Source organism: Odocoileus virginianus, unplaced genomic scaffold (assembly GCF_023699985.2).
Source record: "Odocoileus virginianus isolate 20LAN1187 ecotype Illinois unplaced genomic scaffold, Ovbor_1.2 Unplaced_Scaffold_19, whole genome shotgun sequence".
In the NCBI taxonomy this organism is placed as follows: domain Eukaryota; kingdom Metazoa; phylum Chordata; class Mammalia; order Artiodactyla; family Cervidae; genus Odocoileus; species Odocoileus virginianus.
In genome coordinates this window covers 416,874-438,298 of record NW_027224281.1, presented here as the reverse complement: position 1 = coordinate 438,298, position 21,425 = coordinate 416,874, and the positions used below count along the sequence as shown (strand labels likewise).

Genomic DNA, 21,425 nt, shown 5'->3' with positions numbered 1-21,425 from the left:
TTAATTACCCAATTAATTACTCAATTTAATTACTCAATTAATTAATTGCTAATCACTTCAGAAAAAAATGTCCTCTCTAACTTCTTCCTCATATATAGACACAATTTTTCTGTCTTCATTCTCCAAAACACTACTATTACATGGTCATTGTGCATCATACGTTTATGAAAGCTTTGTGAACTACATGTACACCAACTGTACTGAATAGAATATGAAAAAAAATGTATTAAAATGCAGTCCCTGAGCCTTATGAACACTACCCACAGGGACCTCTTATTTATTGGTCATGTGACTTGTTGATTCTTGACCTCATAACAAGATTCTGGGCTCCTTCATTCGCATGTCCTGTTCTGTGAATTACAAAGTCGTCGAGCATTTCAAAGCTTTTTTCTTAGTTTTGTGGTAGACACAATGCTTTTTACTTGAGCCAGTAATCTCAACAGTATATAATAAAAGGCCTCCTCTTTCCCAACAGTAACAACAAAAGTCAACAAACAGTTTTCCTAAATAAACAAACAAAAGAAACCCCCCCCAAAAGAAAGCAATACCCACACTAAAAGAAATTAATGTACGATCCTCTAACAAAACATATTCAACTTTAAAATGGGGTATTTCCTCCTGTGCCATATTTGCTAAAACAAAATTAGTGACATAAAGTAGAAACAATGTTAACTAAGATCAGTAGATTTTAACTATAAGCTTTAATTTAGTCTAGATAATTTCATGAAAAAATATAACTGTAAATAAACTAATAAGTACTTTGAACTTTACCCTCTGATCCAGGCAATATATTTTAACAATCTATTATTAGCAAGACTGTGTGTGCAAAGAAAAGGAAATCCTTTGCCCAGGGAAGCATAGCATATAGTGTTTACAGATGAAAAGTGGTTTATATTTAACAGTCATTATGGGACTTGCCATCTCAGGCATTAAATGTGATATAGTCTTGATCAAGGAAGACTGGAAACATGGGAAAAAAAATATTGTCTGATTCATGCTTCCAATGGGAAGTGGCAGATAAGAGAACCCTAATGACACTATGTAGCTCAGCTGGTAAAGAATCCACCTGCAATGCAGGAGACCTGGATTTGATCCCTGGGTTGGGAAGATCCCCTGGAGAAGGGAAAGGCTACCAACTCCACTACCCTGGCCTGGAGAATTCCATGGACTGTATGGAAAGTCCATGGGGTCGCAAAGAGTTAGACATGACTGAGTGACTTTAGCTTTCACTTTCAATGACACTATGCCACCCTCATGTTCCCTGATTTCATCATTTGTAAACCAGTCTCCTATTCGCAGAGGGGAAAAAAGTTCAAATGCTAAAGAAAAACACCAAGAGATTAAAAAAAATTTTTTTTTTTTCATAAAAGTGATAGTAAGAGACTGTGAGGAAAGGAAATTGTGCAAATAGTGAGGAAGGATGGAAGATCTACTCTACAAAGAGCAGAAATAAGTTAAGAGAACATTCAAATTTCCTTCAACATGGTGAGAAAGAAATAAGATGAGGATTGTCAATAAAATTGTTATTATTAAAACCAGAACCTTCCTACCTTGTGATTAACTACAAAGAGAGACAGTGTTTCTAATCAAAGCTGTCTATGACTCAGAGTTTTTCTCACAGCAAATTTCACATCTTTATTTCTCAAGCTATAGATTAAGGGGTTCATCATGGCAACCACGTTGGTATAAAAGACAGAGGAAATTTTTCTCTCATCCAGAGACCCAACAGAAGATGGTTTGAGATACATAAATGCACATGATCCAAAGAAAAGAGAAATAGCAATGATGTGGGAACTGCAGGTGCTGAAGGCTTTGGACCTGCCCTCTGTGGACTTGATTCGGAGGATACTAGAGAGGATGAAGCCATAAGAGACAAATATGGTGAGACTGGGCACAATGATGTTGATGCCTCCCACAATGAATACTACAAGCTCATTGATGTAGGTACTTGTGCAGGAGAGCTGGAGCAGAGGGAGGATGTCACAGAAATAATGGTTGATAGTGTTTGCATCACAGAAGGTTAGCCTCAGCATGCATCCAGTGTGAGCCATAGCACCAGAAAATGCCATCAAATAGGAAGCAAGCATAAGGCTGGAACACACTTTAGGGGACATGGCAGCATTATACAAGAGTGGGTTACAGATGGCCACATAGCGATCATAGGCCATTGATGTCAGCACATAGCATTCAGAAATGACAAAAAAACAGAAGAAGTAGAGCTGAGTCATGCACCCCATGTAGGAAATAATATTCTTCTTTGATGTGAAGTTAATTAGCATTTTGGGTGTAAACACAGAAGAATAACAGAGATCTATGAAGGACAAGTTAAAGAGGAAAAAGTACATGGGGGAGTGTAGATGTGAATTTAGAACAATTAGATTTAGCAATCCCAAATTTCCCATCATAGTCACCATGTACATTCCTAGAAAGAAGATGAACAGGGGGAGTTGGAGATCTGGTTGGTCTGTTAATCCCAAGAGAATGAATTCGGTCACAAAAGAGTCATTTCCAGGAGCCATTCTTCTCTAAGGGAATCTGTGGACACAGGAGAAAGTGTTCCATTAGAGAACAACCCAGCCCTTGCCACAGTGTCTCATCTTCAAGGGAGGGTAAACACTGGGAATGTCAGAGACTAGTCCTACCTGGTCCCACAGAATCTGCCTTTACCTTTATCAGGATACAGAGTGATGTGGACTTGTATAAGCTAAACATAGCAAAGGAAATCACAAACATCAGAGTTAAGGCCAGTGCTGTCATATGCAAATATAACTGCTGGAAAAACAAAGGGCAAGAAGGATAGATCAGGACAGAGCCACCTAATGTCTGTAAACATTCTGTGATGACCTTCTAACAGATTTCTCTGCTAGTTTCACCTAAGTCTCAGATGGGCACAAAATGAGAACGAATGGGCATGTATTTGGTCCCTATATTTTCATCTCTAAACAGGGAACAAGTTTATAAATTAAATTCAGAAACTCACCCTGCTTAGTTCAGAAAACCTCAGGGCTGGCTCCCTTATCCTTGGTTTTTACCCAGTTGGGATTGGAAATGCAATTTCAGGTTTCTGAGCCTTGAGTTCTTTGATTCTGAGAGAAGCTGGCCAAGACATATGTCTGAGAAGCCTTTCTGAACTATTATAATTTCTGATAATTATTTCAGTCCTTTCAAGCAGCAGAGAAAATAAAGCCTTTTATTATCATACTTGCTACTTGATTAGACACAGAAAATTTAATGTGAGAGTCCTGATGTAATGCACTTGGTTAAAAACAGGCTAGATGCTTGCTGACTCTTTTCCCCAGGGTATAGAACTGTATAAAAGGGAATAAGGAAATTACATATCTTTATTTTGATCAGTCTTTAATTCCTTAGGGACTCTATCTTTCACTCCTTTTCATTTTAGGTATTATACATCCCTCAATGTAGATCTAAAGTAAATTCCCATCTCCTCATTACATCTACCTCTAAAGGGAAAGCTACTACATTGTTTTATTCCCTTTTTATTCCCATTTCCCAAATGCGCATACTTTCTGTAAGGTTCCTATTTCTAGGTTTCCTTGTTTCTTTATCGGAAAATTTTCAAGAGTTGCAGTAGCTCATTTCAGTTCTTCTCTCTCTTAAATATCTCTTAAAAAAAATTGCAATGTGGTATATTCCTTCTATGGGACTTTCCCAGTGGCTCAGGGTAAAGAATTCGCCTGCCAGTGCAAGAGATACAGATTCGATTCCTTGGTCGGGAAGATACCCTGGAGAAGGAATGACAAATCACTTCAGTAGTTTGCCTGGAAATTCCAAGGACAGAGGAGCTGATGGGTAGAGTTCATGGTGTTGCAAAGAGTTGGACAGATTTAGTGACTAAACAGCAGCATGTTCCTTCTGTAGTTTATACTTTAAAAAAACTTACTTGAAATTTCTACTTGATTCTCCTGCTGGGCCATTTTCTGTAACATTTCAGTAACCGAGGTTATCAATTTATTCTTGTCATAGAAAAGAGTAGAAGTTATGGATTTAGAGAGGGTATTGTGAATATTAACTTCCTACTTACAAACTATAATTCTATGGACAAGTTACTTAATTTTTCTGTTCAATGTGGGAAAATAGGGGTGGAAAAATAGCATCTCTTTCTTTGGGCTACTGTGTTAATTAAATGAAAAAAATCCTAAGTAAACTGGTTGAGAAAGTGCCTTTCATATGGTAAGTAGTCAATAAATGTCAGTTGTCATTATTTATGTTCTCATAAATTAAAGGCAGAGGAACCAGAGATCAAATTGTCAACATCCGCTGGATCATCAAAAAGGCAAGAGAGTTCCAGAAAAACATCTATTTCTGCTTTATTGACTACGCCAAAGCCTTTGACTGTGTGGATCACAATAAACTGTGGAAAATTCTGAAAGAGATGCAAATACCAGACCACCTGACCGACCTCTTGAGAAACCTGTATGCAGGTCAGGAAGCAGCAGTTAGAACTGAACATGGAACAACAGACCAGTTGCAAATAGGAAAAGGAGTATGTCAAGGCTGTATATTGTCACCCTGCTTATTTAACTTCTATGCAGTAGTACATCATGAGAAACGCTGGGCTGAAGGAAGCACAAACTGGAATCAAGATTGCTGGGAGAAATATCAATAACTTTAGATATGCAGATGACACCACCCTTATGGCAGAAAGTGAAAAAGAACTAAAGAGCCTCTTGATGAAAATGAAAGAGGACAGTGAAAAAGTTGGCTTAAAGCTCAACATTCAGAAAACTAAGATCATGGCATCTGGTCCTATCACTTCATGGCAAATAGATGGGGAAACAGTGGAAACAGTGACTGACTTTATTTTGGGGGCTCCAAAATCACTGCAGATGGTGATTGCAGCCATGAAATTAAAAGACGCTTACTCCTTGGAAGGAAAGTGATGACCAACCTAGATAGCATATTAAAAAGCAAAGACATTACTTTGTCAATAAGGTCCATCTAGTCAAGGCTATGGTTTTTCCAATGGTCATGTATGGATGTGAGAGTTGGACTATAAAGAAAGCTGAGCACCAAGGAATTGATGCTTTTGAACCTGTGGTGTTGGAGAAGACTCTTGAGAGTCCCTTGGACTGCAAGGAGATCCAACCAGTCCATGCTAAAGGAAATAAGTCCTGGGTGTCCATTGGAAGGACTGATGTTGAAGCTGAAACTCCAATACTTTGGCCATCTGATGCGAAAGAGCTGACTCACTTGAAAAGACTCTGATGTTAGGAAAGATTGAAGGCAGGAAGAAAAGGGGATGACAGAGGATGAGATGGTTGGATGGTATCACTGACTCGATGGACATGGGTTTTGGTGGTCTCTGGAAGTTGGTGATGGACAGGGAGGCCTGGCATGCTGCGATTCATAGGGTCTCAAAGAGTCAGACATGACTGAGTGACTGAACTGAACTGAACAAAAATTAAACTAGACTCTCCACCATAACACTCATCAGAGCTTTATCCCCCTGAATACCTGTGTTCTTCTATAAATTATAAGTTCTGTAAAGAACAACATTTCTTGTATTTTGTTTACTGTTTGGCTTCTAGATCTAAGGACAGTGTAAAGTGCAGAGAAAGAACTCGATAAAGATTTCTGAAAATCATGTTATTTTTCTCAAAGTGCCTTCCAGATGTATTCAACATTTCTCTTACACCAAAACACAACCTCTACAACCACAGTGACCTCAACACATGTCTGTCAGCCATCACACAACAACTCTGGCTTTCGATGTTTAAGCTGAACTACTGTATTGTTGAACTTTTAGCAGCTTCTAAAGATTATTTTAGCATTTCCCAATGTACCCACTCTTATTTAGCCATAAACATTGCTAAGCTCACTCTTATTTAGCAATAGACACTGAAATATGGTCATTGCTCTATCCCACCCTAGTTCAAGTACTTCAGTGTGCCTCCATTACTCATTTGAAAATTCAAGCAATAAAATAAAAATATGCTTCTTAAAATTATGAATAAATCTTGCTTAAAACTAAATAAGAAATTGAGTCAGAGTTATCTTTGATGAAAAACCATGAAAGGACCAGTTTGATTTATGAAGCATTTTGTGCAGATTAACTATTGTACTAACTTTTAACTTTCTCAAAAACCTAAAAAAGAAAATTGGAGAATTTTACTTTTATGGGACAATGCAATTGCTTTGGAAAGTTCAACTTATTTTAGAAATATATATGTGTTTGTAGATGAAAAATAAACATATATAAGTCTATATGTATACACACATTGCTTATATTTAGTGGAATGAGGGGAAGATTATCACTTGACAATGTAAGAGACTTCTGTGATTAGTAGAAAAACATCAAACTGTCAAAAAAAAGTCTCCAATGTGCTAAGAAAAAAGTTTCTCCACACACAAATTGGTAACTTGTGCTACCACAGTTATGTGATTTATTTATTTTTTACATAACAACTCCTAAGAAAGAGAGACGGAAAAGACCAACAGGCCATGAATTTCTAAATTAAGGTTATGCCATTTGAAATTATTAGGGTTTTTGAAACTTTTTCATAGCTCCCTATCTCTTGTATAGAATCATTCTAATATACTGTATAATATTTAAATCTGCTAGTCTAACTAAATTAGGCAAGAGAAGGTATGATACAGCATTTTGGAAAAGAATTCTATGTAAAGAAAACTTAATAATTCTATGAATAGAGATTAGAAATATCCCAGGACATTTCACAAATGTTTTTGATATTGATATTAAATAAGAGACACTAGGCTCTCTTCAGGGAAATCCTTGAACCAGTCCTGGCTCTCCATCTCAAAGAAAGTCTGATTATACACAATAACGATTCCAGTGGAATTTATGATGTATTAAGAGCTGACTAAGCTGACTGTGTTTCTGAGACCCTTCAGTTCATTTCAGATGCTCAGTCATGCCCGACACTTTGTGACCCCAGGGGACTGGAGCACAACAGGCTTCCCTGTTTGCCACCAACTCCTAGAGCTTGCTCAAACTCGTGTCCATTGAGTCAGGGATGCCATCCAACCATCTCATCCTCTGCCATCCCCTTCTTCTCCTGCCTTCAATCTTTCCCAGCATCAGGGTCTTTTCAAATGAGTCAGTTCTTCACATCAGGTGGCCAAGTATTGGAATTTCAGCATCAGTCCTTCAGTGAATATTCAGGACTGATTTCTTTTAGAATTAACTGGTTTGATCTCCTTGCAGTCCAAGGGACTCTCAAGAGTCTTCTCCAACACCATAGTTCAAAAACATCAATTATTCAGTGCTCAGCTTTCTTTATAGTCCAACTTTCATATCCATACATGACTACTGGAAAAACCATAGCTTTGACTAGATGGACCTTTGTCAGCAAACTAATGCCTCTGCTTTTTAATATGCTATCTAGGTTGGTCATAGCTTTTCTTCCAAGGAGCAAGTGTCTTTTAATTTCATGGCTGCAGTCACCACCTGCAGTGATTTTGGAGCCCAAGAAAATAAAGTCTCTCACTATTTCCATTGTTTCCCCATCTATTTGCCATGAAGTGATGGAACTGGATGCCATGATCTTAGTTTGTTGAATGCTGAGTTTTAAACCAATTTTTTCACTTTCCTCTTTCACTTTCATCAAGAGGTTCTTTAGTTCTTCTTCGCTTTCTGCCATAAGGGTGGTATCATCTGTATATCTGAGGTTATTGATATTTTTCCTGGCAATCTTGATTCCAGCTTGTTCTTCATCCAGCCTGGCATTTTGCATGATGTACTCTGCATATAAGTTAAATAAGCCGAGTGACAATATAGAGCTTTGACATACTCCTTTTCATATTTCAAAACAGTCTGTTGTTCCATGTCCAGTTCTATCTGTTGCTTCCTGACCTGCATACAGATCTCTCAAGAGGCAAGTCAGGTGGTCTGGTATTTCCATCTCTGAGAATTTTCCACAGTTTGTTTTGATCCACACAGTCAAAGGCTTTGGCATTGTCAATAAAGCAGAAGCATATGTTTTTCTGGAGCTCTCTTGCTTTTTCAGTGATCCAGTGGATATTGGCAACTTGATCTCTGGTTCCTCTGCCTTTTCTAAAAGTCCAGATGAACATCTGGAAGTTCACAGTTCATGTACTGTTGAAGCCTGGCTTGGAGAACTTTGAGAATTACTTTGCTAGCATGTGAAATGAGTGCAATTGTGCTGTAGTACGAACATTCTTTGGCATTGGAATGAAACCTGACCTTTTCCAGCCCTGCGGCCACTGCTGAGTTTTCCAAATTTGCTGGCATATTGGGTGCAGCTCTTTCACAGCATCATCTTTTAAGATTTGAAATAGCTCAACTGGAATTCCATCACCTCCACTAACTTTGCTGATAGTGATGCTTCCAAGACCTAATCAAAGATAATGAAAAGTAAAGACTCTAAGTAAAGATAATGAAGCAGAAAGAGGAACTGCCAATCCATGATTCATGTGATCAGTGTTGTTTTCATGTCCTCTTCAGAAGCAAGTGGCCATATTTGAGTGCCCTTTCATTTCCTTAAAAACTTCCTTAACCAGAAATTTCAGAGACGTGAAAGAATGAAAAGTAAGATGCAGAAATGTGTCTTAACAAATCCCACAGTGTAATATTTCATTCATTATTTGAAGAGATGTGCAGTAATCTGTGGTCTATTCTACTTATGGTACCAGCTATCCTATCAATGAACCACTTACAGGAAAAAATTATTGCCTCTGAGATTTATTAGTTCATAAATTCACCATAGTCTACAACATAATAGATGATAGATGAGAGAAAGAACATTGGGTCTAAAGGTCTTTTTCCTAAAGGGGAAAAGAGAGCCTTCTTACAAATTTCATCTGTCCTGAAAGTAATAATATTCTTCTGAATCAAAACTACCACAGTGTGAAAAATCAATCTCTCATAACTCTCCCTGTTGTTAAGGAAGAATGCTATTTGTCTCTGAGTAGATCTTTGTCAGAGAACAGGGATTTTATCATCTGGTAATGTATAGGAAACACTTTCAAATGTTTTCAAGATAATCTGAGTAATCATCTCCCATTGGTGGGAATTTTAAGTTTTGGATAAGACTTGAAATAATTAAAAGCAAAAAATTGCTTTAGGGAATTTCCCAAATGATAGCTATTAAGAAAAACTTTAAAAATCAGATTAAGATCCTTGCAATATATGTCTAATGCTTTTAATTGCAGAAAACTTTGTGGCCCTATGGGAGAACAAATTGGTAATTATTTAGCAATATACTTTTACCTCCTCTTATCTCGCTCTGAGACTTTGAGTTCTTTGGAGGAATGTTAATAGGGAAGGAAAGCAATTCTTTTTTAAAATTTAAACTTTTTTATTTTCTATTGGGGTATAGCTCATTAACAATAGTGTGATAGTTTCAGTTGACAGTGAAAGGACTCAGCCATATACATACATGTATCCATCCCCAAACTCCTCTCCCATCCAAGCTGTCACATAACATTAAGTAGAGTTCCCTGTGGTATACCATACAATCTTGTTGGTTATCCATTTTTTACCATATATATGAGACAGTAAAAGAGACATAGATATAAAGGTCAGACTTTTGGACTCTGTGGGAGAAGGCGAAGGTGGGATGATTTGAGAGAATAGCATTGAAACATGTATATTACCATATGTGAAATAGATTGCCAGTCCAGGTTTGATGCATGAGACAGGGTGCTCAGGGCTGGTGCACTGGGATGACCCAGAGGGATGGGATGGGGAGGGAGGGGGGGGGGCTTCAGGATGGGGAACACATATACACCCATGGCTGATTCATGTCAATGTATGGCAAAAACCACTACAATATTGTAAAGTAATTAGCCTCCATTTAAAATAAATAAATAAATATAAAAATAAATATAGCAGTGTGTACATGTCCATTCTAAACTCACTAACAGTTTCTTCCCATCCTTCCTCTGTGAGTCTCTTTATGTTTTGTAAGTAAGTTCATTTTGTAAGTAAGTTCATTTGTATTATTACTTTTTAGAATCCAAATATAAGGGATGTCAAAAGATATCTCCCCTTCTCTGTTTGACATACTTCACTCAGTATGACAATCTCTAGGTCCATTTGTGTTGCTGTAAATCATACTATTTCATTCTTTTTAATGTCTAAGTAATATTCCACTGTACATAGGCACCACAACTTCTTCATCTATCCTCTGTCAATGGACATTTAGATTGCTTCCATGTCTTGCCTACTGTGTTGGCTATAGTGCTGCAATGAACATTGGGGTGCTTGTTTATCCTTTTGGATCATATTTTTCTCCAGATATATGCTATGGGGTGGGATTGCAGGGTCATAAGGTACCTCTATTTTTAGTTTTTTAAAGAACCACCATACTGTTCTCCATAGTGGCTGTACCAATTTACATTCCCACCAGCAGTGTAGGAGGGTTCCCTTTTCTCCACACCCTCTCCAGCATTTATTCTTAGTGGACTTTTTGATGATAGTCATTCTGGCAGGTGTGAAGTAATACTCAACCTAAAATGAGTAGAAGGAAAGAAATCATAAAGATCAGAGCAGAAATAAATGAAATAGAGACAAAGAAAACAATTGCAAAGATCAATGAAACCTAAAAGCTGGTTCTTTGAAAAGATAAACAAAATTGATAAACCTTTAGCCAAACTCATCAAGAAAAAAGGGAGGGGACTCAAATTAATAAAATTAAAAATGAAAAAGAAAAAGTTACAAATGACTCCACAGAAATACAAAGGATCAAAAGAGATTACTATGAGCAACTGTGTGCCAATAAAATGGACAACCCAAAGAACTGGACAAATTCTTAGAAAAGCACAGTCTCCCAATACTAAGCCAGGAAAAAATAGAAATATGATCAGATAAATCACAAGCACTGAAATTGAAGTTGTGATTTAAAAACTCCCAATAAAATCCATGGCTGATTCATGTCAATGTATGACAAAAACCACTACAATATTGTAAAGAAATTAGCCTCCAACTAATAAAAATAAATGAAAAAAATAAAATAAAAAAAAATATCAAACATTTAGAGAAGAGTTAATACATAACCTCCTGAAACTGTTCCCAAAAATTGCAGAGGAAGGAAAACTTTAAAACTCATTCTATGAGACCACCAGGACCTGATAACAAAACCAGACAAAGATAGCACAAAAAAGAAAATTATAGGCCAATATCATTGATGAAAAACAGATGCAAAAATCCTCAACAAAATCCTAGCAATCTGAATCCAACAATACTTTAAAAAGATCATACACCATGATCAAGTGGGATTCATTCCAGAAATGCAAGGATTTTTCAGTAGTCACAAATCAATCAATGTGATACACCACATCAAACTGAAGAATAAAAACAATATGATTATCTAAATAGATGTACAATAAACTTTCGACAAAATTCAGCACCAATTTATGGTAATAACTCTCCAGAAAGTGGACATAGAGAATATATATGTATGTGGGCTAAGTCGCTTCAGTCATGTTCAACTCTTTGTGTCACTATGAACTGTAGCCCGCCAGGCTTCTTGGTCCATGGGATTCTCCAGGCAAGAATACTGGAGTGGGTTGCCGTTTCCTTCTCCAGGGGATCTTCCCAAACCAAGGATCGAAATTGGGTCCCCTGCATTGCAGGCAGATTCTTTACTACTGTGCCACCAGGGAAGCCCATAATAGTTAGCGACAAACAGAGACCCTTAGGCTTCTGAAAGTCTGTTTCTACCCAGTTTTGAACCAGGGACCTTTGGCATGTGAGGCGAAAGTGATAACCACTACACTACAGAAACAAGGCCTAGGGGTACATCTTAGTATAATAAAGGCCATGTACAACAAACCCATGGCAACCCACTCCAGTATTCTTGCCTGGAAAATTTCATGGGCAGAGGAGTCTGGTGGGCTACAGTCCATGGGGTCATAAAGAGTAGGACACAACTGAGTGACTCTGCACAAGAGTTGTTTAAGCATTTTAGAGTATCCATTTCCCCATATTTTCTCAAAAGGAAAGTAATCCAATGTCCTATTTGAGAAAAGTCATAACTTGAGTTGGTCACCAAATGTATTTTTCAAACTATCATTCAAACACCAATTCAGTCATTCAAACAGCAATTTGAAGATTTTATACCTTAAAATACAAGAGGAAGTAGCCAACAAAAGGAGAAATGATTTAGTCTTGCCCAGGTTAAACGCAGCATTGGAGGTTGATTTGTTTAATTTTTTAATTATCAAATAAGTTTTCATCCTACCCATCAAAATCCTGGGATCTTCATATTTCTAGGTCTTCCAGAAAAAAAAGGAGAATCATAAAAAAGAGGCCTTTATTTTCAAAAATTTATTTCCTAATTTCCTTATCCCTAATTTGTTTTAATCACTAACAGTTATTTTATCTTCAGAAAAAAAAAAAACAAAGTTCTCTAATTTTCTCCTCACATGTAGCCACTTTTCTGCCTTCATTTCAAACAACACTACTATCATATAGTCACTCTGTATCATAAGTTTATGAAAGCTTTATGGACAAAATATCTAACGTTCTAGATGGAATAGTTTAAAATAAAATATATTTAAAGGCATTTCCTAAGCCTCATGAGAAATCAACACAAAAACTTCTTATTTATTGGTGATGTGGCTTGTTGAACCTTGACCTCATGCCAGGATTCTGGACTCTTTAATCTCCCAAGCTTTTTTCCTTAAACTGCAAATACCTGCAAATGTTCCTTTTTTTTTCCCCCTTAATTTTTGGGAATAAATAATATCCTTACTTAAGCCAGCCATCTCCCTAGTATTCAGGTTCATAAGGCCTGCTATTTTCCAACAATGACAAGAACAAAATAATTATTTTCAAAAACTAAGAAAACTAAAAATAAATACCCATTCTGAGAAAAATTCAGGTACCACCCAGGGACAAAGCACAGTCAAATTTAAAATTAAAATATTTTCTTCTTTACCATGTTTACTGAAACAAAAATAATGAGATAAAGTGGAAGCAAGTATACCGAGAATAGTAGACTTTAAATCATAAAGCTGAATTTAGTCTAGAAGTTTTCATTAAAAGATACGCAACTGTAAATAAAGCAAAAACCACCCTGAGTCATACTTTCCCATCCAGGCAGTATATGTTTATAATCTGTTATGTGCAGGACTGGCTGTGGAAAAGTAAGAAAAATCTTTTTCAAGAAAGCAAAATGTGCACTGTTAACAAAAACAAAACTCTTTATAATGAACAGTCATTATGAAACTTTGTATCTCAGGGGTTAAATGAAATATATTCTTGCTCAGGGAAGACTGGAAGGAAGAGAAGAGAAAACATTGTCTGATTCATGCTTCCAGTAGCAGATGCAAATAAGACAACCATAAAGACACCACGTTAACCTATTGTTCCCCAGTTTGATCATCAGTAGACCAGTCTTCTATTTCAACAAGTAAAAAAGTTCAAAATGATAGAGAAAAACAGATTAAATCCATTTTTCTGAAGAGTATTAATAAATACAAGAAAGTGAGAAAAGGAAAGTGGTGGTAAGAAAAGAGAGACCGATTCTAAAAAAGTGGAAATAAATTGTGAGATGACTCAGATATCCTTCCACATGGTGAAAAAGAAACAAGAAGTTTGTCAATAAAGTTACTAAGATTAAACACAGAAACTTTCCTGTGCCCAACTGCACAGAGAGATACTCTATCTACTCAAAATTATCTGCTACTCAGTGTTTTTCTCAGAGCAGTTTTCACATCTTTATTTCTCAAGCTATAGATCAAGGGGTTCATCATGGCAACCACATTGGTATAAAAGACAGAAGAGACTTTTTCCTCATCCATAGACCCAGCAGAAGATGGTTTGAGATACATAAATGCACATGATCCAAAGAACAGAGAAATAGCAATGATGTGGGAACTGCAGGTGCTTAGGGCTTTGGACCTGCCCTCTGTGGACTTGATTTGGAGGATGTTGGTGAGGATGAGACAATAAGAGATGAAGATTGTGAAACTGGGCACAATGATGTTGATGCCCACCACAATGAAAACTACAAGCTCATTGATGTAGGTACTTGTGCAGGAGAGCTGGAGCAAAGGGTGGACATCACAGAAATAATGGTTGATGGTGTTTGCATCACAGAAGGTCAGTCTCAGCATGCATCCAGTGTGAGCCATGGCACCAGAAAATGCCATCAAGTAGGAAGCAAGCATAAGGCTGGAACACACTTTAGGGGACATGGCAGCATTATACAAGAGTGGGTTACAGATGGCCACATAGCGGTCATAGGCCATTGATGTCAGCACATAGATTCAGAAATGACAAAAAAACAGAAGAAGTAGAGCTGAGTCATGCACCCCATGTAAGAAATAATATTCTTCTTTGATGTGAAGTTAATCAGCATTTTGGGTGTAAACACAGAAGAATAACAGAGATCTATGAAGGACAAATTAAAGAGGAAAAAGTACATGGGGGTGTGCAGGTGTGAATTCAGTGCAATTAGGATTATCAATCCCAAATTTCCCAGCACAGTGACCATATACATTCCTAGAAACAGGAAGAATAGAGGGAGTTGGAGATCAGGTTGGTCTGTTAATCCCAACAGAATGAATTCAGTCACGAAAGAGTCATTTCCAGGAGTCATTCTTCTCTAAGGGATCTGTGGATAGAGAAGAAAAGGGTTCCATTAGAGAACAACCCAGCTCTTCCACAGTGTCTCATCCTATAAAAGAACTCAGTTATTTTTCTTGTTTAGTCACTAAGTTGTGTCCAACTCTTTTGGGACCCTATGGACTGTAGCCTACAAGGTTCCTCTGTCCATGGAATTTTCCAAGCAAGAATACTGGAGTGGATTGCCATTTCATTTACCAGAGGTTCTTCCCAACCCTGGGATCAAACCAGATCTCCTGCATTAGCAGGAGTGTTCTTTACCACTGAGCCCCAGGGAAGCACAGCACAAGAGTATACACACTGGGAATGTCTGACACTATACCTATCTGGCCGCATAGAATCTGACTTTACCCTTGATAATATACATGTTTTGATGCTGTTCATGTTTATTATCAAGGGTGAAACAGATCACCAGCCCAGGTTGGATGCATGAGACAAGTGCTCAGACCTGGTGCACTGGGAAGACCCAGAGGGATAGGGTGGGGAGGGAGGCGGAAAGGGGGATCGGAATGGGGAATACATTTAAATCCATGACTGATTCATGTCAATGTATGACAAAAACCACTATAATATTGTAAAGTAATTAGCCTCAAACTAATAAAAATAAATGGAAAAAAAAAGAATCTGACTTTACCATTGTCGCGATACAGAGTGATGTGGACTTGCCCTTTATTAGAGCTTTACAAGTTAAATATAGCAAAGTACATCACAAACAGCCTACAGAGGGAAAGCCAGTCCTACCATATGCAAGCATTCCTGCTGGAAAATCTAACGGGAAGAGATGGATTAGGACAATTGTTCTACTATCATCTCTACATTTCCTCATTTGAACTCTTCCCTCACCGCTATAACTGGAGGCAGTGATCCTAGCAACCTGGCACTGGTTTCTAAGGCAGAATAGCTGTGACATGGTCCACATCAAAACATGTCTTCTAATCCAAAATGAAGGGAATGGAATCTATAAGTTAAGTTACTCCACCTGTCACAGAGTATAAAGGCAGAAGGGTGAAAGTTGCACCTACTTAAAAGAAACTTCCTGACTGATATGCCCTTTGAGCCCCCTCGTGTTTCTGAACATTCTCTGACTCCTTTCCAACAGATTCATCTACTAGTTTCACTTGACTCCCAGAACCACACGAAATGAGAAACAATGGACCCTGGATTTTCATCTCAGAACAAGGAATAATTATCATAAATGGAATTCAGCATGTAAGATGAATTCAGAAACTCACCCTCAGGTCAGAAAACCTTGGGGCTGTCTCCCTTATCATTAGTCTTCACCTTGTTGGTACTGGAAACATAATGTCAGGTTCTTGAGGCTTGATTCCTTTGACTCTAAAATGAGACAGCATTGATGTATGCCCTCAAAAACTTTATGAACTACCATAATTTCCAGTTATTTTCAGTCCCCTCAGGAGGTAGAGGAAAATAAAGCATTTTATTATCACAATCACAACTTGATTAGACACAGAAGATTTAATATGAGTGCAATGATGTAATGCTCATGGTTAAAAACAGACTGGAGGGTTGCTCCAACAATTCCCCAGGGAGTAGATCATATTAAAAAAAAAAAAAGAAGAAGAAGGAAATTATATACATGGTTCATGATCTATCTTTAGTTCCTTAGGGACTCACTCTTTTAACCATTTTCACTCTACTCTAGGGACTGAACATTCCTCAGGTGGATCAAGGTTAATTCCCGTCTCCCTCATTATCTTCTCATCCAAAGGGAAAGTTACTGCATTGCTTCATTCCCTTTTTTGTCCATTTCTTAAGTGAATGTATTTTCTCCAAGGGTCCTACTTTCAGGTTTCCTTATTTCTTTACCTAAATTTTTTCAAATGTTGAAATAACTCATTTCAGTTGTTCTCTCTGTAGGATATCTGAAATATTTTGCAATACTCTATGTCCCTTCTATTGGGACTTCCCTCATAGCTCAGTTGGCAAAGAGTCTGCCTGCGATGCAGGAGACCCTGGAGAAAGAAATGGCAACTCACTTCAGTATTCTTGCCTGGAGAATCCCATGGGCAGAGGAGCCTGGCAGGCTACAGTCTACGGGGTTGCAAGAGTCGGACACGACTAAGCACACAGCACAGATATCCCTTCTATAGTTTATATCTTTAATAAACACCTGAAATTTCTACCTGGCTCTCCTGTTGGGTCACTTTCTGTAAAATTTCAGTAACTGAAGTTATCAGTTTCTTATCATAGAAAACAGTAGGGGATATTGAGTTAGACTGTTGTGAATCTTGTTTTCCTTATTCCACCATTACTGACTATAACACTTGTGTTGTTTAGTTGCTCAGCCTTTTTTCTGCAATACTTTGACAGAATGACATCTAATATGAAAGAGCACTTACTTTTTCTAAAAATGAGACAAATTTCACTTCTATTTTGAAGTTTCTCAAAAGGAAGACTTGTGGTCATCTTTAACGGATTTTTGGCACCTCAAATAATGCTAAAATTCAGGACAGATTGGATGCACTTCTTCAGTGCATATAACAGTTCCCAAATAGTGTAATTATTATTTACTTCTTTAGATGCACTCCTCTATCAATAAGGAAGACAAGTTTATTAAAAGGGATAATATGTAAATGAGAAAAAATACCTAACTAAGTCAACTATTTTGTATACCTATAGACCTTGGCATGTGAAAATCATATATGTTTGTATTGAGACCAGGGGCTGTGGTATGAGTGGTCATTTAAAACCATAAGTCAAGGATACAGCAAGGAGAAAGAAAACATAAGTCAATGCTGAACATATAAAAATGCAAATAAGCAAACATACCAGTGTTGCTAAATTCACAATATCTAACTCTTGAGAGGAGATTAGAAAACAAGTAAAATCAAAAATCTTATTAAAATTACCTTTAAAAATGTTGAAATTGTCAAATTAAGGCTTATGAATTTTAGACTAACCATTTTCCCTATTTTCTCAAAAAAAAAAGAAAGAAAGAAAGAAAGAAATACAATAACCTATTCCAGAAAACACATTATTACAACTTGAGATATCCACCAAATGTTTCTTTCAAATTATCGTAGTTCTAACTGCAGATTGATTTATGGTTTTATACCTTAAAATTCATAAGGAAGTAGCATACAGAAGCCAACAAAAGCAGGAGTGGTTTGGTTGTGCCAAGGTTACACTAAAGGAACAGAGATTTGTGAGTTTAGCTTTTTTTAATATCAAAAGTTTTGGTTTTTATGCTATCCAGATAAATCCCATGATCTCTATAATATTTCTAAGGCTGTCCAGGAAAAGGAGGAGACTCATAAATATAGGTTTAGTTTTCTATCATATTTTCTAGATTCCTTTTAATTTGAGCTTTAATTACTACTCACCATTTTATGTCATGAAAAAGTGTCTTATTTCTACCTGTTTTTTCCCCAGTCTGATCATAGCTTATTCACCTTTGTTCACCTAATTCTACTACTGTATGGTCGCTGTGCACTATAAGTTTAGAAAAAAACTTTATGGACCGGATATATTTATCTCACCAGATGGATCAGAATAAACTTCCAAATTAAAATGCAGGACCCAAGCCCCACAACCACGCTCCACAGGGGACGTCTTATTTATTGGCCATGTGTTTGTTGATGTCCGGCCTCAGGAGAGGTTTCTGGGTTCCTTTCTCTCCCATGCCCTGTTCTCTGAATTGCAAACACTTGCAAGCATTCCAAATCTATTTTGTTTTTTTAAATTTTGTGAAAGAAGGAACCTTCTTACTTGACCAATCATCTCCCAGTATACTAGCCCAAGAGGTATTATCTTTCCAATAAGTAACTACAACAAAAAACACCCTGAAAAACTCTTCCTAAAGAACAATAAAATAAAAGAGCAATACTCACCCTGAAAAAAATTCATGTACCACCGTGAAACAAAGCACAGTCAGCTTACAAGTTAGAATAGTTTTTCCTGTGCCATGTTTACTTAAACAAAATTGATGAAATAAAATAGAAGCAAAGGATACTAAGGAGATTAGAAACTTGACATCAGAAACCTAAATTTATTCTAGAGTTTTTCATCAAAAACATATATGATTGTAAATAAATCATTGACTACTCTGAGCTTTATTGCACTATCCATATAATAGATATATTTTGACAAACCATTGAGTGCAGGTAAAAAAAAAAAGTACTTTGTCAAAGGAAGTATAATGCAGTGTTTATATATGCAAAGTGTGTTATACTTAACAGTGTCTTGAGATCTTCCACCTCAGGAATGAAAAGCGTTATAGTCTGGGGTCCCAAAGCATCAGACAAGACTGAGTGACTGACCTGAACTGAACTGAGTCTTGCTAAATGGAGCCTGGAAAGATGGAAAGAGGAAACATTCTGAGATTCATGCATCCAATGGCAATTGGCAGATAAGACATCCCCAGTGACATTATGTCACAATAATGTTCCCTGATTTGATCATTTGTTGGCCAGTCTTATATTTTCAGAGGGAAAGGGAAGTTCAAACTAATGGAGAAAAATGTTTTCTAGAACATAATATAATAAACAAATAAAATGTATTAGAATAAGTAGTAACATGTGCAAGCTCATTCACTAAGTCATATGTATTTGTGACCTCATGGAGAGTAGCCCCCAGGGTCCTTTGTCCATGGGATGTCCCAAGCAAGAATGCAGGAGTGGGTTGCTGTTTCTTCCTCCAGAGTATCTTCCTGACCCAGGTATTGAAAATGCATCTTCTGCAATCTCAGGCATATTCTTTACCAATGAGCCAACTGGGAAGCTCATAAATAGAAAGTTCAGTTCAGTTCAGTGGCTCAGTCATGTCCAACTCTTTGCAACCCCATGGACTGCAGCATGCCAGGCTTCCCTGTCCATCACCAACTCCCGGAGTTTACTCAAACTCATGTCCACTGAGTCGGTGATGCCATCCAACCATCTCATCCTCTGTTGTCCCCTTCTTCTCCCACCTTCAATCTTTCCCAGCATCAGGGTCTTTTCAAATGAGTCAGTTCTTCGCATCAGGTGGCCAAAGTATTGGAGTTTCAGCTTCAACATCAGTCCTTCCAATGAACACCCAGGACTGATCTCCTTTAGGATGGACTGGTTGGATCTCCTTGCAGTCCAAGGGACTCTTAAGAGTCTTCTCCAACACCACAGTTATAAATAGTAAATAAGATAGTAAATGTCTTTTTAATAGTGCTAATACATGGGAACATGTGAGAAAAGGAAATTATGCAAATGATGAATAAGGAGAGAAGTGTTCCTGTATGATAAGTATAAATAAGTTAAGTCTCAAATTTCTACAATATGATAAAAACAAAATAACATAAAAAGATGCTAATAAAATTATGATAATTGAAAAGAATATCTTCCTATACTTTGAATATCTGCACAAAAAGAGACTGTTGCTAATCAAAACTGAATTCCACTTATACTTTTTCTCAGAGATGTTTTCACATCTTTATTTCTAAAGCTGTAGATTAAGGGGTTCATCATAGTAACCACATTGGTGTAAAAGACAGAAGAGATTCTTCTATCATCCACAGACCCAGCAGAAGATGGTTTGAGATACATAAATGACATTGACCCAAAGAACAGAGAAACAGCAATTATGTGAGAACTGCAGGTGCTTAGGGCTTTGAACCTGCCTTCCGTGGAGCTGATATGAAAGATGTTGGAGAAAATGAGGCCATAAGAGACAAAGATGGCAATGCTGGGCACAATTATATTGATGCCTGCCACGAAGAAAACTACCAGCTCATTGATGAAGGTGCTTGTGCAGGAGAGCTGGAGCAGAGGGTGGATGTCACAGAAATAATGGTTGATGGTGTTTGCATCACAGAAGATCAGCCTGAGCATGCATCCAGTGTGAGCCATGGCACCAGAAAATGCCATCAAGTAGGAAGCAAGCATAAGGATGGAACACACTTTAGGGGACATGACAATGTTATACAAAAGTGGGTTACAGATGGCCACATAGCGATCATAGGCCATTGAAGTCAGCACATAGATTTCAGAAATGACAAAAAAACAGAAGAAGTAGAGCTGAGTCATGCACCCCATGTAAGAAATAATATTCTTCTTTGATGTGAAGTTAATCAGCATTTTGGGTGTAAACACAGAAGAATAACAGAGATCTATGAAGGACAAATTAAAGAGGAAAAAGTACATGGGGGTGTGTAGGTGTGAATTTAGCAAAATTAAGATTATCAAGCCCAGGTTCCCCATCACAGTGACCATATACACTCCTAGGAACAGGAAGAACAAGGGGAGCTGGAGATCTGGTTGGTCTGTTAATCCCATCAAAATGAACTGAGTCACGAAAGACCCATTTCCAGGAGCCATTCTTCTCTAAAGGACTCTGTGGATACAGGAGAAAGGGTTCCATTAGAGAACAACTCACCTCATCCAGTGTCCCATTCTACAAAACAGTATACACACTGTGAATGCCTGACACTATCCTGACCTGATCCCATACAGTCTGCCTTTTCCATTATCAGGATACAGAGTGATGTGGACTCACCTAATTAGAGTTTTTATAAGCTAAATATAGCAAAGGACATCACAATCATACTAGAGAGGGAAGGCAAGAGCTACCATATGCAAATATACCTTCTGGAAAAACCCAGGGAAAAGAAGGATGGACAAGGATGCAAATCTTCTATTCTCTTCTCAACATTCCCTCATTCCTGTGAACTCTTCCCTCACCAGTACAACTGGAGGCAGTGACCCTAGCAACCTGGCGCTGGCTTCTCATGCAGATTAGACCTAATGTGGCAGGAACCAGGAGCACTGTTTCTAAATCAAGATGAGGGGACCAGAGTCTATGAGAATTAAGTTACCAACCTTGTCACAGAGTAAAAATCATAAAGGAAGAAGAGTGAGAGATC

At 37.5% G+C, this 21,425-nt stretch overlaps 2 protein-coding genes, 1 non-coding gene and 1 pseudogene across 3 annotated transcripts; all 4 read right to left on the bottom strand.

Moving 5' to 3' along the window:
• Positions 1-1,586: 1,586 nt before the first annotated feature.
• Positions 1,587-5,308, bottom strand: LOC110123154 (olfactory receptor 8B3-like). Its single transcript, XM_070463003.1, has 2 exons — positions 5,298-5,308; positions 1,587-2,523 (listed from the first exon to the last, which is right to left on the bottom strand). Exons 1-2 carry the CDS (start codon positions 5,306-5,308, stop codon positions 1,587-1,589), a joined length of 948 nt encoding a protein of 315 aa, XP_070319104.1.
• A 6,348-nt stretch (positions 5,309-11,656) lies between these two features.
• On the bottom strand, positions 11,657-11,729 carry TRNAV-CAC (transfer RNA valine (anticodon CAC)). Its single transcript has one exon. It is a non-coding gene; the product is annotated as a tRNA-Val (tRNA).
• Positions 11,730-13,623: 1,894 nt separating this feature from the next.
• On the bottom strand, positions 13,624-14,557 carry LOC110125163 (olfactory receptor 8B3-like; annotated as a pseudogene).
• Positions 14,558-19,947: 5,390 nt separating this feature from the next.
• LOC110121994 (olfactory receptor 8B3-like) lies at positions 19,948-20,880 on the bottom strand. The gene has a single exon (XM_020869320.2). It carries the CDS (start codon positions 20,878-20,880, stop codon positions 19,948-19,950), a length of 933 nt encoding a protein of 310 aa, XP_020724979.2.
• Between the last annotated feature and the right edge of the window lie 545 nt (positions 20,881-21,425).

Excerpts from the sequence above, each read along its gene's own strand:
- LOC110121994 (XM_020869320.2), bottom strand. The coding sequence starts at position 20,880 with ATGGCTCCTGGAAATGGGTCTTTCGTGACTCAGTTCATTTTGATGGGA.